Source organism: Apodemus sylvaticus, chromosome 2, assembly GCF_947179515.1.
Source record: "Apodemus sylvaticus chromosome 2, mApoSyl1.1, whole genome shotgun sequence".
NCBI lineage: Eukaryota > Metazoa > Chordata > Mammalia > Rodentia > Muridae > Apodemus > Apodemus sylvaticus.
The window spans coordinates 28,515,909-28,534,502 of record NC_067473.1 but is presented as its reverse complement, the minus strand read 5'-3'; the positions used below and the strand labels follow the sequence as shown (position 1 = coordinate 28,534,502).

General features: G+C 39.8%; 1 protein-coding gene across 3 annotated transcripts in view; it reads left to right on the top strand.

Moving 5' to 3' along the window:
- The window catches only part of Sgce (sarcoglycan epsilon), a 70,323-nt gene extending 57,677 nt beyond the window's left edge, over positions 1-12,646 (top strand). For all 3 annotated transcript variants that reach the window (XM_052173208.1, XM_052173207.1, XM_052173209.1), the window contains 2 exons: positions 9,267-9,310; positions 12,367-12,646. In XM_052173208.1, the coding sequence (XP_052029168.1) occupies positions 9,267-9,310; positions 12,367-12,383 (61 nt within the window). In that variant the 3' untranslated portion in view covers positions 12,384-12,646. The remainder of the gene's footprint in view (positions 1-9,266; positions 9,311-12,366) is intronic.
- Positions 12,647-18,594: the final 5,948 nt, after the last annotated feature.

The window sequence follows — 18,594 nt, the reverse complement described above, 5'->3', positions numbered from 1 at the left end:
GGATTTTGGAAATAAGTATTATATTAGTGATATGCAAATGCTTGAATTCAGGATTTTGGAAATAAGTATTATATTAGTGATATGCAAATGCAAGTTTCACAATATTTAATTTTAAAACAGAGAAATTCTGTACATGTATATTCTCTCTATGAAGGTTAGTGGCCATTGTTATAGGCTGATCTAAGACCGCATCTACTAGAATTAGGAGCTGACAAGAAACATCAGTAGTTTTAAGAATATTATAATAATATCCAGCTTATATATCTATCCAATTTTTAGATCATATCCAAATTTTAAAATCATACTTGATACTTAAGTACTGTTTCCTACATTGTGTAGTGTGCCAAAGAAGTGGTCATAGTCTTCAAAACTTGAAGTTAGTAAGTATGCTTGGAAGTCAGATGTTGTTTGTTTTAATTTTTGTGCATTTATTATTCTGGGAGGGCTGCATGCTATAGTGCTTACGCAGTGGTCAGGGACAAACTATAGAAGTTGTTTCTCTCGTTCTGTCATGTGGATTCTAGGAATCTAACTTAGGTCATTAGCCTCTGTGGCAAATGTCTTTATCCTCTGAGCTATGTCATGGGATTGGTCTGGAATCCGTGGGTAGGGGTGAGGATGGCTAATTTTCCAGAGACCACATGTCTGGAAATGTTTCTGTTGCTGACAGCATGATGCTTTAAAACTTCAGAATACAGCAGTAGTTATTATGGTGAGGCGAGAAACGTGGATGTGTATAATGCAGTGAGGCTAGGTTAGTAAAGTCTAAATGAGAACTGAAAGGCGGCGGCCCTTTCAAAGACATCCTTCCTAGCTGTGTATGTTGAGAATAAAAATGTCTCCTTAAAATTTTTGATTTTTCTCAAACGTTCTTGATTTTATACTGCTGTTATTGATTTGTAAACCAGACAAAATTCCCTGTGTGGTTTCTGTGTCTGCCTTTCACAGGCCTCCCCACAGCCTATCAAGACCACCATTATGCAGATAAGCTCTCTGCAAATACAATAGGTTATTGCGCTGAACTTGCAACAATTTCAACATATATGTGTTTTGAAGTCTGGAAAACCTTTCTATTATTCCCATTTCTGCTAATGGAAAAGCTTCATTAACTAACACTTCTGAATAAATAGGGTCCATAGATAATTGATGATGTTCGCGGTGATTGTTCTGAGGTACCGTGGCATCATCAAGTGTGCCTGACTCATCAGAGGAAAATTAAATTACATTCGGTGTCGTTTCAGTGTTGAGTGTATATTATCTTTCTTTTATTCTTGGAAATGGATAATATGTGCATGGTCTCTATGGTAACTCCCTATAAGCCAGAATATGTGATTAACCTCATTTTCTAACTATGCCAGATAATAGGGAATTTATTGTGTCAGATTCATCAACATATTTTTTATTACAAAATTTCAACTTTTACACTTTAACTGAAAATAATTAATTTTTTTTTAAAGTTTCATTTTAGTATCAAGCAGACACATAAATATTTTGGTCATTTGGATGGAACAGAATTTTCAAGGTGAAAATGATATCTTTATTTGAGCAAGCTTACGGTCCTTGTGACCAGGTTGTGTGCTTGGATAATACTGCTCTGTGTTTTCTCATTAGGCCTTTGTGAAAGCGCTAGCGTTTCAGCCTCACACATAGGCCTGTATTAAACCTATCTTTTATAAAGAGTTTGATCAGTAACAGCATTTCTTGTTTCTTCCTCAGATTTGAAAGCAGAATTATTCAGTCAGAGCGATATGTCCAAACACTTACGTGAACATATTAAGTAAGACGTAGGACCATTCAAAGCTTTTCTTCAAGGCTGAATTAAAAAAAAAAAATCTTTTAACCATGTCAGTCCACTTGAGAGGTATAGAAAGCTCACAACAGTGTAACACAAGGCAGCCCCAGTTATCTCCTACATAAAAATATTTTTTTCTTTTTTCTTTTCTTTTTCTTTTTTTTTTTTCTTTCTTTTTTTTTTTTTTTGGCATGATACTTCCCTGATCTCCAGACTAACACCATAAACAAGTTAAAAAAAAAAATAAAGAGTAAGCATGATCGTTTATATGTGATAAATTTACATCACCAACAATAGACAAAGACAAATGAGGTCAGCATGAGATCAGAGTATTCGCCATTTCTGATAGCTGCTTTGGATAGTGTATGGCCATTGACCTCAACGGTATCTCTGAACCAGCTTACAGGCACAGGGACATTCAAAGAGGAAGGGGAGCAGGGTGGGACTGGGAGGCGTGTCACATGCTTACATGCTCAGAAAAGAGGAGCAGGTAGAACAGACCCCTTTTACTTTTCAAATGGCAGAGACAATACAAGCGTGTGGCGATACGCCTATTTGGTAAAGAGACAGAAGATCAATTTAATTTGATCTTTGCTTAGAATGATCTTGGAGGTACAAGGGCAGACGCGGCGAAGATAATGGAGATTCTGCAGTTCCTTTCAGTCAGTCCCTCTCCTTAAGACCTTGTGGTACCGTCTTCACTTGTGGCCACAGTTCAGTGCTTAACCATGGCGCTTTGCGCTTACCTAGACTGCGGATATTTTTTAGATTTTACTAGTTCTCCAGTCAAGTCCTTTTTTCTCCTCCAACATTTTATCAAGGGCACTGTACTAAGGTCACCATGGTTCCTTGGCCTCCTCTGCTCTGGGCTGTTTCTTAGACTTTGCAGAGTCTGATTGATTGCCTTGATAGTGTGCTGAATAGCCAAGTGTCCAGGGGCGTGGTCCCTAGCCTATTGTTACCTAGTCAGGCTCACAGCTTCCTTCCTTCATCGTCTGTGTCTCTCAGAGAGGACTTCTCCCACCCCCATCAGCAGCCCCTTTAATACATTTTAGTTTTGAAAATCACATTTTGAAGTGATCCTTAAATGGAAATTGCCTGGACCCAAAGAATCATGGAAATCGGGGTGATGCTTTTAACCAGAGGCTTAGCCAAAACCCTAGAAGGGTTTAACTTTTTATACAAAGTTAAGTTCTGAGTCACAGAATTCTATGTCCTTGAATTGAAAGACAATCTTATGCCATCTCCAAACGAGGACGACGGGGAGCCCTGACTCTTGAGGGCGGTTTTGCAATGCAGAGATCAGCCTTAAGTCAGGGCTTTGGAGGCAGGTGAAAGTGCGGGTCTCACAACTGGGAATTGCGAAGCCCCCAGGCCTCTCTGACTGGGTGTAGCCGGTACAGCGGCCCCTGCGGTCTCCCACCTGGTGTTTTAAAAGGCAGCTGTTCTTTCTAGTCCCCCAAGGGGCTTGGGTGGGAGAGTGAGCTAGGAGGCCTGGTGGGTTTTATCTGTAAAGTTTGGGCTGTTTGTGAGTTGAATCTTGAAAAACTAAAATAAATAAAGGGATACGAATTCCTTAGGAAATGTAGTCAGTATATAGTTTTGTGCCTCGAGAAGCAAGTATTGACTGGAAGATCCCAAATGTTGAATTTTCTCGAAATATACCTATGTCTTTTGAATGTTTAGGAGCTATATTACCTTACCGAGGGATGATGTACTTCCTTATTCCTTTTGAAACAAGCTCTGGAGCCACTGAGTTTTCCTAGTGGATGCAACTTCCTGGAGTCCTTATGCGATGTAGAACATGGGAAGATGCCTGAGAGACATTTTCCTGTAACATTTTTAAGTGGCTATGCAAAACTTGTCCATATTCATCGTACTAAACCTAACATTCTAATCCAGGACAATTCAGTTCCCCTCAAACAGGAGGTAGGCCAGGCCTAAATCTTTTTTGCAAATCAACTGTAAAAGTGTAATTAAGTCATATAATTAAAGCTAGTAAACTAATTTTAGCTTTTCTGTGACTATTTTCCATTTGTCTTCTCTTCAGTAATTATGAAAACCAAGTTCATGGTAAAAGTCTAGACACACACACACACACACACACACACAGTAAGTTTTAATGAAAGTAACTGCCAGTTGAAAATGACTGTTTCCATAGACCGAGATGGCGGTGTTCCTGTTGACAAGGACTGTCAACTGGCAAGAATACTGCAGAGACGTTTATTTTATTTCACTTTAGTTTTGGAAGTCTAGACTCAGAGTTATGGGCTTGTTGTTCCTTGGTGGATTTGGGTTCTGTAGATCTCTGCTGCATCAGGTTAAAGCTGTGATGGATTTGGTCCTGACCTTACACAAGCAAAGGGGGGAAACTGAAGAAAAAAAATCAGATGGAGAACTCTTCTTCCCTCTTTATATATCATATAGAATATAGGGTTGATTTTAATTACAATTATGGTTTTCACCTTTAAATCCTTACCAGTGTTTCCGGGCTCTGAATGACCCTCCCTTATGCACCCAATTTCCTGATTTCTCAACAAAAAGAGTTGTAGGTCCAAGCCCTTATTTTTAAAGGAAGAAAAAAAATGAAGGTTTTGGCAATATCAACTTTGATAAAATAATTGGTAAATTTACTTAATAAGGGAACTACTGCTTACTGCTAAATGTCGCTATATCTTATAAGACATTTCACATACGGAAGGCCTCCTCCCCCCGCCCCCAAGCTGGCATAGAGTAGATTCTGTGTCTTTATGCAAATCATTTTGTTTTCTAAGTCTTCAAGCAAGTAGCAACATACTCAGTTGATAATCACCCACCTTACTCATAGACTTACTCTACAGGGGAGCCAACAATGTAAATTACCTTGAAACAGTTGTCCACACAAGGAATAATTCTGTACTCCTCCAAATCACTTATTTACTAATGTGCAAATTATTACCTTTGCTTTCTTAAAGAATAAAGCTTGTGCAATGACTAATTTGCACAATTTTCTATTTAGATGCAGGTAATGGCAATAAAATTGGGAAATAATTAATGCTAATAATTCAGAGAATTACAGTTTCTCAGCTTTCTTCTATATAATGCAGCAGTTTACATATTATAACCTTTCCATAAGTCCATTAATAACTTAATTACTCTAAATAGCCTTACGCCTTTAGAAAGGGCCTTTCTTTGAAGGATTATAGGTGCTCTGTTTGAAGTCAGCTCCACTCTCCTGTCCAATTGCTTTTAGTGGCCTGTTTTCCTCAAACATGGGCATATTCCCCCACTGCTTTCTCCTCCCCGCCCCCAGTGTTGTGGGTTGTATGATTCAGTGTGCCAGCGACAGTCTGCTTATGAGCACGTCTCTACTGTAGGTGGCACACACGACCTCATATAGATCAGGCAGACTGGAAACTGCTGAACATCCCAGGCTGGCCCCTAACCCACAGTCCTCCCACTTCAGCGTCCCGCCTGTTCTCACAGATATGTACCCCCCCCCCCCAAGTAGCTCCACGTTTTGCTGTTCTTTCTTTGAACATGTGAGCTCTTTATATATAACACATCCAATGTTTCCTTTGCGGGCTTAGGGGAGCGTGGGCATCATTCAGACTTAGCCAGATGCAGTGTTGGTTGCTTTAATTCCTCAGACTAACTCAAGTGTACAAATGGCTTTCTCATGTGCCTCTTCCAGATGTCTTGCAAGTATATCTGTTCTTCAACCAACAATTGCTAATCACCCATCTAAGACCACATGACTTGTCAAAGTTTGACAATGTAGCCAAAGAAAAGTTCTAAGAAATGCCAGGCAAGGATTGACTTTGGCCACTGATTTTTAAAGAAGATTTTAGTGAAGAATGTGTTGTGGGGGTCCAAACAAGGGTGTGGCGATCCAGGGGCCGTATCCAAACGCTGATTTTTGAATTTTAGGGTACCCTTTGTCTAAAGCTTTTGAAAAATCGGTGGTTTTGACTAAGCCCTGCCTGTGCCAAAGCACTTCTGGCTTTTCCCCTCTTTTCCTTGCAAATTTTGTTGATGTGTGTTGGGTGGGTTAAGTATTTGTTATTTAGGTGTCTGTGTGCCGGGAGCTAACCGGAGAATGAGGAAGTGAGTTTCAGAATGTGGGGAAAGTGTTAGAGCAGTCTCCAAGGTGGACTGGAACCATGGCAGTTATGCCTGAGGAGCTGAAAGGAAGCTCCTCCCCGCCCTCCTCCCCAGGGCACACACAATTGCATTTTGACTTGTGTAACAAAGGTCTTGGGCTTTTCCATTGTTAAATGCACAGCTGGTCACTTTATGGCTTCTAAATCAATTCTTTTTACCTTCATGAAGAAGACCAACATAAATAGTCTGTAAACTTTGGAACAAACAAACCAGCCCAAAGAAACATCCCCTAAACCACATAAGTGTAGTTAAAACTTAAGAGCAAAAGAGACTGTAACCGTTGTGGTAAATTATTAAATAATTGTCTTAACTTGGGTGAGAATGGATTTTGTTATTTCCTTAACAATATTTTAAGTGGGACTTTTCTTTTTTTTTTTAAGTCACTCTAAAGGCACTTAGAAGAAATTATGAGTTTAGGCTGGGCATATTTCTTTCATCCTAGCATTCAGCTGAGGCAGGTAGATCTCTATGAGTTGGGGCTAGCCTGATCTACATAGTAAGCAAGAACCTGTCCAGACAAACAAAAACAAACAAACAAAACCACTGAAGACTTGAACAGTATTCAGGTAGCAGGTGCTATTTTCTACTTCTTTCATTATGTATTTTTTCTTTTCTTTATTGTGTATGGTGTGTGCATGTAGGTAGACCTATGAGTGTGTGTGTGTGGGGGGGGTGCATATGCACATGTGTGTTCAGGCCCATGGCTGACATGGGACATCGTTTTGAGGTTGATGCAGGGTGTTCCTCGGAACCTGGTGCTTAGTATGGGGTAGACCAATTTCCTTCACGCATTCCTAGTCTCCATCCCCTGCCTCCAAGCCTTGAGTAAGATAGGAAGACTGACATACCCAGCCAGCATATTACGTAGATGCAGAGGCTCTGAACTCTGGACTGCATACTTCCATGACAAGCCCTTGACTCACTGAGCCATCTCCCCAACCCCTGTCTTTGGAACACAAGAATTTTGCCTTGTGAGAGTGATTTAGATGAGGGGTCTTGAAACTCCTGTGTGTTTTGGAGGGGTCCTTGACACATTTTAGAACTTTGTATGAGGCAAGGAATTCAGAGGAGGCAAGATTACCAGCTCCTTTGTTCATTTTTGGTACATCAGAGTTCTCTGTAGGATTTCAGCCAGAGAATCACAGTACTAAAGAGAAACAAGCTACGTGGACACTCCTTACTGCATTGGAAAGGTCCACTCTGGGCTTTGTTCCACCTACAGTCTGTATTGTATATTTTCATAAGCTAATAACAATATAAAAATTTGATATAGAATTTACACATCTGCATGTTAATAAATGTGTGCCTGTTACTTGAGTCTTTGCAAGTATCTCATTTCTACATACATTCATTCAAAAATGATTCCATATTTCTTTCCTCTTAGAGTTATTAACAAACTAGGATGGTTCTTACTAATAAAGCAATTTGGAGCAACAAAATACCATATACAGAAAAAGAAATGGCAGTGGGCACATCTGAATGCATACTAAGTGACCTAATTATCACTTAATTTGAAAGTGTTTGGAGAGTGAGCACATGTAGAAGAGGTTTTTTGTATTTTTATTTTCTGTACCATATCTCTGTGTGGTACGTGTACATGCATGTGCCCATATGTGGGCACATGAAGAATGCATGTGCGTATGTAGAAGGCTCAATGGTAATACAAAGACTCTTCCTTGGAAGCTCTCTACCTTGTTCAGGGAGGCAGAGTCTCTCTATCAAACCTAGAAGGAGCTGATCCCTAAACTAATTACCACTGCCTCTCCGGGGGAGCCCCGTGTCTCTGTGTCTCTAGAGCTGGAATCACTGGCAGACTGACACCCACCTGGTATTTATGTTGGTGCTGGGAATCTGAATTCTGAGGTCGTGCTTGTCCAGCAAGTGACGAATCCACTGAGCCATCTCCCCAGACCCCAAAGACATGGTTTCTAAGGTGTTGTATTTTTAAATTAAAATATTTCAATACTCAATACTTTCATATGGAATCTTTTTCTCCTAAGAGTAATAAGTATGGACTCTATACATTTTTTAAAAAGGGCCAGTGAGATGATTTAGTAGGTAAAATACTTGCTACCAAGCTTAAATAACCTTTGTTTAGTCCTTATGACCCACATAGTATGGGGAGAAACTGGCACCTGCCAGTTGACTTCTGACCACACCCATGCCATGGCACATGTGTAGGGCCACAAACACACACAGACACATTTCTTGTAAATAACATATATCTGCGAAGAGAACTTCAGGCTCATTGAGTTCCATACCCCATCCCAACAGGATTTGTTTCAAACAGATGAGATTTTCATATAGGAGACAAAGGCAAATCTCTCTCTCTCTCTCTCTCTCTCTCTCTCTCTGTCTCTCTCTCTCTCTCTCTCTCTCTCTGTCTCTGTCTCTCTGTCTCTCTCTGTCTCTCTCTGTCTCTCTGTCTGTCTGTCTCTCTGTTTGTGTGTGTGAGTGTGTGTACAGATAGTTTACTGACTGCTTAAGACATATTAAAGAAGCCAGAAATTGAATTTGCTGATAGATAGAAAGAAGTATTGAGGTATGTGTTACAGATCTGTGTCTTGGGAGGTCATCTGTCAGCAGTGGGTTATAAGGGATGAAGAACATGGATGAAGAAATACATCAGACCTGTCAGAGGCTCCAAGGGAGACAGAAAGGTGTAGAGAAGGGAACAGATTTAAGGAAAGCTGAGAAATGTCCCAGTGATTGACTTTGGGAACAGAAAGAGAAAGGTCAAGGGGGACTCGAAATTCTTACATGTCCAGGAAGAGAAATGGTCTTTTTTGGCTTGAAGATAGCATGTTTAGTGAATAAAGGTGGTGATGTGCCTTCAAAGCTGTTACAACGTACCGCTGATGATAGTATGATATGATGGTGTGTGTACAAATGTAGACACATATGTGTATGCATAGATACATACCTGTTTTATAATCTAGACCCAGCTTGAGATCGTACACATGAGTAATTTAATTGCTGGCATCACTGTGTTTATATCTTTATCCACTGTTACTAGCTGTGTGATTTTCGAATTCTAAGGCTATTATTTCCACATGTCCGAAAATAGAAAAACAAGACCTATGTCTTAGATTCATGACATGAGGGAGTTTTGTTATGACATGTGGTAAGCATTTCATGGACATTATCAGAGATTGCTATTTGTCTTCTGGGTCTTCAGTTTCCTCATGTATAAACTTCAGAGAGGGGAGCAGAGGCTGAGTCCCGTTATCTGAGTGGTACCTCTCCGAGCAGATTTCCATCTTAATGTGTCTTGCTCTCTGTTTACCAGTGTGCAAACACATTTTTACTCAGTGATGTTAATCATTTCTAGGAACTTGCCACACCAGACTCAGATTCCTCAGCAGCAGACTACAGGTGAGTACTAAGATGCTAATTCAATGTTTATGGATGAAGCTAATAGAGTAAAAGATTATCATAGTACTCTATAATTGATGACGCTTTTGTCTTCATCGAGGAAGGCAACACAGTTGTATCATTCCTTAATTAGACCGAGAAGCTCAGAATAATGGCTTAGACTATTGCATAAATTGGCATCAGAACGACAAACACATGGTAAATGATCTTAAAGCAGCTGCCTCCGTGGAGGTCTTCTCTAATTAAGAAAGACTGAATTCAACTCCCTTTCTACATGGGAACTCCCTATTCTTCCCCTTGGTATAAAAGATTTTTAGCTTGGATGGGTCCAGGATTTGTCTCAGTAAGTGAGCAGGTTGAAACTGACTCTCACAAAGGGCAACCATTGTGACTAATCGCTGAGCCTTCAGGGTGATCAATGAGAAATGGTTGTCCTGGTTTAAAAGCTGCTTTAAGAAGCCATTAGAATATGACCAGTAAGGACAAGATGGTGGACAAATCTCCCCGAGCTGTTCTGTTTCCCCAAGACTTGCTTTCTTTAAGTTCATTTCTTTCAAGTGTCCCTAAAAATTCTCCACAGCCAATTATTTCATTCATTCTTAACTTATTCATGATTGTCTACTAATTAGTGGTTGGTTCCTAGTTCTAATTGCCAGGCAACCAGTAATGCCTTTGTTCCTCTTTTGGAAAGCAAGAGAAGTTCTAAAAATGTAAGTTGAGTGTGGAATTCTAAGAATGAATAGTGGCTTTGTGATGGGAAAAGCCATTAAGTGAGTCTCCCAAAAAAAAAAAAAAAAAAAAAAGCCAGTCACATGTAGCAATGTATTGGATGTTTTCATTCAGAATTATCTCCTCTATTACTGCTTTCGGGAATTTAAGGAGATTTTCGTTTGACAACTTTTCAAAGATTTGAGGCAAGTATAATAAAGTTTTTCATCAGATTTTAATTATATAGATGATGTTTATCAGAATTGTTCCTAGGGTTTGATTGCTTCATTTAATTAAATGCTAATGTGATTCAAGTAGACCGTTCAATATATTGATGGGCGCTGTGCCTCTGTAAACATCCAGGAGATTGATGAAGAAACAAACTTTGTTATAAATATTCGTCACTGAAAGTGGAAAACTTTTAAGTTCTTACCTCTAATTCCATGCCTGTCTTTGTAAAGAGAAAAAAATATTAAAGGGACATAAGTGTAACAAAAATGATACAGCACCTTTCTCTCTGACCACAGAGGTCTGTCTCTCCTGAGATGTCAGCCTTGCTCACTTGTGGTGCTGCAATGAGTAGCAGTCACAAAATTTCTAGGAAAATTGTAAATATATTTTGAGACTTGTGAAAAGGTAGATTTTAAACTGTTTGACTATTAGGAGACTAAACATCTTGAATATGTGCTGTTGGAGATGGTATCAGGAGATGATGGTACTTGTTTGATATGTTGGGGTGCTGTGCTCAGTACTGGGCAGCTTTCCTTGACGGAAGAATCACGTAGAACTCAGTACACCTGATGAAAAAGGACTTTCCTTTGGAGGCCTCTTGCCTGCTCAATCTCATTTTTTTCCCCAGTTATTTTCTAAAAAGATTTTTGGGGAACTGGCATTTGGGTTGAAAGTAAGTAAGTTAGGACTGACTTACTCCTCTCTTGTTTTCTTATGTTTTCTGCACATTGACCCATGTTATGGACTAGAGGGTACCATCTCCTCTTGGTTGGTTTGCTGTTACTGTTTTCTCAGTGAGCCTTTCAAAGGTCTAATTGCGAAAGGGGGAGAGAGACCAGCATAGCATTCTGTGTTAACTAGGAGAGATGGTTCTTTCTGCCTTCCAAACATTTAAAACTAAGTGGTATTAGGCTTCCTGGGGAGGGAACTGAGGGACAGTTACAGCCTTTATTTTCCCTCTATTCGTTTACATTAAGATGTTGTTTTTCTGAGTTTCCAGTTTATTCTGTTGCATCTGCAAAGCCCATTGTGTGTTTTCAAGAGCACCCTGCCTGTCACCCTGTTCATCTCAGCTTGGTGTGTGGAGGGGCTGATCAGTGCATGGGTATTGTGAAACAGTGATGGGCTTTTTCTTTATAAGGGTGATGGGGACCCACAGGTCGTCTCTTGGAGAGCAAGTCATTTTATTTATAGCTGCCTATATGGACCTTTATCAGCTTAAAGTTGATTTGCAGCCTGTTTTATGCAGTTAGCTGTTTTCTTTTAAATTCCCATCAAAAGTTTAGCACGGGAACTGGCTGGTGATGCTGTATTCCTGGGCCGGAGCGCTGGCTGGGATAATAGAGCAGTTAAGGGCAGACAATAGCACTACCTTCTGGACTAGGTCCAAGACTTGATGCTCTTTCAGGTTCTCGCATTCTCTCTGCCCTTCCAGTGCATGTGGTACTTTTGAAGCCACCGTTAAAAGGTACAGTCATACAACCCGCAGCCAGCCTCATTCTGCTTGTTTATTATGAGAAAAGTTTTCAGGCTTTTTTGAGAAAATAAAACATTAGAGCCTGGTTCAGAAAGAGGAGTAACTTAGAATTAACCCCTTCCTCTCTTTCTTCTTTTAAAACCAAACACAGAAAAATAATGCAGAGTAATTATTTTAAATTAAGATGGTAAAAAAAAAGTTCTCCTTGCAATCTAGATTTTATATATGTGTGTGTGTGACATATATATGCATGTGTCCTATATGGTACATTTGATATGGTATAAGATACATATAATATGATACATATATATATATATATATATATATATATATATATATATATATATGTCCTATAGACAACATAAAGCAGAAGTGAGTCTGTTTAGGATCAGGCCAAAGGAAAGGAGAATTAAAATAAAGGTGAAAAAAGTACAAATATGAGCAAAATCCAAGATATACAGGTGTTGAGACAGAACACCACCCACCATTTTATATGTTAACTAGAAAATTCAGTACTATTGTAATATAAACATTGTGCACATTTTAAAAAGAGAGGCTGCCTTGTAATAAGTCTTACGTTCAAGATCTAAATGTGCCATATCCCGTCTAACTCATGTTCTTGCTGTCATCCCGGATATAGGTAAATGGTATCCCTGAAGAAAGAAAGCTGACTGAAGCAATGAGTTTATAATCAGCAGCACAGCAGCCACGCCTCACCTCTTTCCCTTCCAGTATTGCATGGGCTTTCCTCACATCAGTTATGCATGTCGACTGTGTCAAGTACACACCAAATACTACGACGTCTCTCATTTACTAATGTATTTTCTTTTGTACTTAAAGCATTTTTGAAAATTTATAAGACATCAATGACTTTATATTTGTTACAATAAAAAGTAAACTTTAAAATAAATATTAATGAAGCCTAATGCGTGGCAAAATTTCTTGCAGAAACGTGTTTGATTGCCTCCTGTGTGGTAGAAATCTAGTAGTTGCTAGGAGTGGGGTCATTCAACAGGATTTTTTATTAAGTGCATCTTATGAATTGTATTCCAAGAGAGCAACCCATTTAAATAGTGCGTTAACCCCTGCAGACCGCAGAGCCTCTTGTCTCATTGTGTTTATAGAGTGCTTTAGAGTGAGCATAGTGATATTTCAACAGAGACTAGACCACGCCCAGTTTATGTAGGGCAGACCAGAGTGTACACTTGCTTTATAATTGGATGTTTGCAAGCCAGGGTCTGTGCCTCACAGAGAGAGAACAGTTACTAATAGGGCTGTAAATCAGCCCTGCGGTGTCTACCATGGGAAATTTCATGTTCCAGGCTTGGTGTCTTCCTCATCCAATGTTCTGTTTCATGGCTGCAACACTGTTGGGTCATCATGGATACCAGCCACTGGCCCTTTCAAAGAAGGCATTCTTACAGAAGACCTTTAGAAAATTAACATTACTAAGTGAGAGGCAAGCTCATGGAGGCAAGCTCATGTCATATTTTCCAAATAATTCTGTATTACTTTGAACCATTAATTTCCAGATCCTGTATCTTTAGGTATCAAGACAGTTACTATAGTTTTTCATGTTAGCTGTTTAGTTGGCATGTACTGTTTCGTCTGCCAAGCAAATTTAGCTGCCTTCAAAGAAATATGCCTGCTCATTTGGGGAAATACCTCTCCTAAAATACAGATATCCCACACTGACTCTTCCTTGTTTTCAGGGATTAACCGGGGATGAAAGTTGGATCTGACCAAGTCATAGTATTTTGTTCCCCTGAAGCCATGTGTCACATGACATAAGTCAATCAGAGCCCTCAGAGAGTTTAAGGTCTATCTTTTTAAGGTACTTAAGCCAAGAGCTATGGGCCAAGGGCCAGTCTGGTTGTAGTCACAGAAGCTTATAGCTTTACCTAGGGATTGACCAGTTGTAAAACATTTTGTTTCACTAATCTGGGCAAGTTTCTGGTTTGCCTGGGAGTCAGATGTCATACTATATATATATGGCATGTCAAAATCCAAAATACTCTTCACTTTATTGTATACAACACATTATCTTCCATATAGAGAGAATGTCCTGTGACATCATTGGAACACCTCCCTGTACTCATCAGGATTTCCTAGGACTTACTATATAGGTGTATGCTGGTTTCTGTTTCTTTCATTTCTTTTTTTTTAAATTGGATACAACATCTTCCTGTGTAGCTGGCCTGGATCTCACAATCCTCCTGCCTCAGCCTGTCAAGGACCAGCATTACAGGCATACAATAATATGCCAAGGTACTCTATTTCTTAAAGATAGATCTCTTTTTCTTCTAAGACAACCAGGGTATTGCCTCTCTTCCTCAGCAGTGTCCAGCGGGGAATTGTAAGCATATTATGTTAGGCTCAAGTCCTAATGAAAGAATGACTCTTTAGACTCTAGAGTTTGGGGCTGTGGCACAGAGACAGGCTTAAAATGCTAGTACTGTTGGTGAAATCCAAGCTTTCTGCTCACTAAGTGATCAGGAGTATGGTAAGGTGTAATTGACAAAGAATTGTGCATAGGGAGTCAGTAAAATGACTCATTTGCAATGAATTATGAGGGATTTGGAAAATGCAGCTGGAGATAACATTGATCTTTGTAGTGACCATTGTCCAGAGCCTTAATCTCTAAAAATCCATTTGCAAAAGCAGTCTTCCCTCTGATATAAAACTCTCAGAGGTAAAGTCCAGAAGTTTCCCTTTGGTTGCTAATACCCTACTAATACCCTAATGACCCTTGTTTGAGGTTTTTTTTTTTTTTTTTTTTTTTTTTTTTTTTTTGGAATGGGTCTTCTTCCATAAACCAAAGATCTCTCTGCATCCTTGTAGTGAGGAAATGAACTTAAAATATCTTTTCAGTTGGCTATGATAAAGCCTTGTCCTGAAACTGGTGTTCTATATTTGAGATTTAAGTAAACTTGGATTTATAGTCCAGATATTCCAAGACAGAATATATCCTTTATCCTCCCAAGTATAGTCATCATATAAGAGATTAATTCGTTTTAAGCAATGCTTTTGGGTCAGTGATGTTCCTGTGATTGTGAGATTTCCCATCATTCCACAGATCCCATGTCCACAGTTCTCTAAAACTGACCAAAGGAGCATGGTCCTTAAATACACTGACCCTCCTCACACTGGTTCCTACCAAACCTCTGATATTGTTTTTGAACCTATCACCTCTTACAGACACTGGTCATGTGACAGTGAACAACAAGGAATTATTAACAATGGTTAGAGGGGCCACATGTACTAAGACAACTTCAAAACAGCTGTGTTAGAATGTTCATTAAAAATGTCATATCTTGCCAGGGTAGGCAATACCCAGGGGGCTCTCCCACCCACTCAGAGGAGAAGAGATTGGGGCATGAGGGAAGGACTGAGAGAGGGAGCGACTGGGAAGGGGCAGTGATCCAGATGTAAGGTGAATAAATAAAAAATGTTTTACAAAAGAATTTAACACACACACACACACACACACACACACACACACGGGGGGGGGGGGGGATGAGAGAGAGAGAGAGAGAGAGAGAGAGAGAGGCAAATTTCACATCTGCAAGTTTGCCCTGGTGATAATGAAGGGATCTGGACAAATGAGTTAAGGCTGGGTTTCAAGCTAGGAGAATACTTAAAAAATCAGAAACTATTTAAGCCAATACCTTCAAGTCCAGCTAAAGCGAGAAGCCTTGTGGCCCTGGGGACGCCTACCCCATGATTTAAACTAACACTTTGCATGTTTGACCATCCCAATGGAGAGGATGGATGTCATTTAAAAAAAAAATCCCAAGATGGATATGCATGTGAATACTTCTCTAGGACATGCTTACCATTCAAGTATTATTATTATTTTTTAATAGCCAATAAATTAATTGGGTCAGACAATGTTCTGGAGATACAGTGGTGACCCTGACTAGACACCAACACTCCTCATGTTGCTGTATATTCTAGTAGGAAAGGCAGATGCACATAAAGGCCAAAATGCAGCCATGATGACCTGTAGGTGGGAAAGTAATTGGTTCTATGGAACATGCTTGTCTTGGGAGTTCCTCATCTGCTCTGCAAGGAAAGAGCGGCTCCTGTGAAAAAGTTCCTGGTGACATGAAGACTTTCAGAAGCTCATGGTGGAGAGAGGCGTTGGGTTCTGTCAGAGACTCCAGTGTTGCTAGTGTGAAGACCAAGCAAGGGATGCTGGGGAGGTGTGGGGCAGACTCATGAGATCTCTGGGCCTGACTGAGTTTTATGTGAACTTAAGGGCAGAAAATAGAGCCTGAAGGATTTTAAAGGTGTTGATGTCATACTTGGCATCCCTATCCAAGTCATCTAACAATAGTATGGGGAGCAGTGGGCAGAGTGGGTGTGAATAGAGAAGCTGGATCTATTAGACAGACATGGAGAAATAATAGCATATAATAGCATCAGCTACGTCCAAGGGTGGTGGTGGGACTCAAGAGCCACTTAGGTAGTAAAGGGTAGCAGTGCTGGCACACCCGTGGTTTGGAAAATGTGGTACAGAACAGGAAGGGGGCAGTTCTGAACGATGACACAGGGCAGTACGCAGGGCTGAGGAAATAATAGAACGTGAGTTCTATCTCGTGCACTGTGGACCTGAGGTTCATTTCAGAAAACCAAGAATAGCAGGCAAGTGGGTATTTGAATGTAAGGTTCAGAGGTGCTGTGCTGTGGATGGGGCCTGATGACCAAGGAGGTCATTGACGCAGTGGGAGCCTAGGGACGCCCTGTTCTCCGTGTGATCATTCCTGGGTGTTGTTCGGCCCAAGAGTGGTATTCTGTTTCTCCAAGAGAATAGGACTCACGTGCCTCGAGACTGTTTTCCAAAAGGTAATGACACAGCTGCCAGGGAAGGCCAGTTAAAGGAAAACTAACTGTTTCTCAAGAGGATGAAATCTCTGTCTGGGGTGGGAGAGAGACAACATTCCAAGCTATCCAAACATTAAAAGGCTGACACAGTAGGTAAGGCCCATCTATCACAGTCACCTGAGCATTGCCCCATAGAAAAGCTGACTGTCCTTAAGTCGCATTGAAAACATAAGGTGGGATAATGGTCCTTTAATTTAAGGGATCATTTTAAATTATTTTAAATTTGAATATTTTTTTAAAATTAAAATATTTTCAATTTAAATATTTAAAGTTTGAAGAGATAGTATACTTTTTCTCCCCTGAATTTCCACCCCTAGTACAGTCCTGAGCTACTTGCATGTGGTTTGGCTGGCTCTGTCCATGTCTCAGAGCCTTGGCTTGGCCTCTTTCTTGTCCTTTGTGATCTATTTTTTTCTGATGATGGCCAGAATCTAAGTATTTAGTGTGTGTGTGGTGGGGAGGCAGGGACCGGTGTGCAACTTTCCTCTAAAGCCACAATGTGGCTTTTTGTCCCACAAGTGGCTGACATCCATGCTGCCTTAGCTCAAACAGCAAGACCTTTTCCTACTCTTCTCCATTTTCCTCGTCCGGGCAGTCTCCGAGATTTCCCTGCCCTGGGGCCTGTCTTTTAAACTTGATTTCTGTTTCCTCTCAGAATAAACCTAAGCTTTGCTTGATTTTCAAAATCTTTTTTCTGCCTTTTAATTCCTTAATCAATGGAGAACATTAACCCATTTCTGATCCCCCAGATAATATGAATATTATCATTTTACAGGCTAAATCACATAAAGATGAATTCATGAAACTTATATCCATTGTTGGTACTTGTTCTACGAGTCATTCTTCCTTTTCCTTCCTTTCTTCTTCTCCTTTTTAATTGTAAATATGTGGTTTGCTTTCTTCTTTTGACTATTATGAATGTGAACCACCATTTTCAATATGCCTCATCAAGAGGCAAATGTATCATATCCACTATTACTCATGCTAACCTTAATCAGTTGGTTAAAAATAGGTGTTTCACAGACTTCTGTACAGTGAAGGTACTGTGGTTTGTATGGCAAAATGCCTACCTGAGACTAAACTAGAGGAAATATGATAATATTAAACTTAAAGACATGTAATACGATAACCAATCTTGCTCTTCCCAACCTCTGAGTTCTTAGCTGTCAAGACAGGAATTCCAGATTCATGACGACAGTGGAGACATAGTTGTAGTAATTGTGATCTCCAACTGCATTCTGAATCAGAAGAAGTACCTTCTTAGGACAATTTATAAAATAAAAATAAGGCCTACCTATCAGATAATAGAATTCAGTCAATCATAAATCCATGGTTCTGATGACTAAACAGATAGTGTGTTAGCGTCCTAAAAATAACACTTTTGTGGGCCAGCAACATGACTCAGCAAGGGAAGGTGTCTGCTCTTGAGCCCGAGGAGTTGAGTTTGGTCTCTGGCAGCATGCAGAGCAGGAGAAGAGAACCATTTACTGAGAGTTGTCCTCTGGCTTTTCCTCATGCACACTGGACCCACCACATGTGCATACACCAAGGTATTTTAAAAAATAGTAAAAAATAACATTAGGACCAAAAATTAAAGGCTGGGTGAAAGGACAAGTCGTTAATGTCGAGGCAGGGGATCAACTGTTTTTTGTGTTGAGGATCCTGAAGGAATAGACATGTTTGTCATTGAAAAACAGTTTGAACATAGACCTATTAGAATTTTCTGATGAATTATATCATGTGACTTAGGGGACAGAGGGCTCAAGAGAACTTCCAAAATCATGGCCTTAGTTTGTAAGTGTACTTTTGGTTCTTTTATTGTGTTGGTGAAGACATAAAAGTATAAATGCAAGATTTTTTTTATATTGAGCATTTTTTATTTCTTGTCAGAAATATGAAATCTTTCTAGGAGCACGAAAAGAATAAATGTGCCATCTTGGGAGTTTTCAATGCCATCTTTCAAAAAAATTTTTTGTCAGTC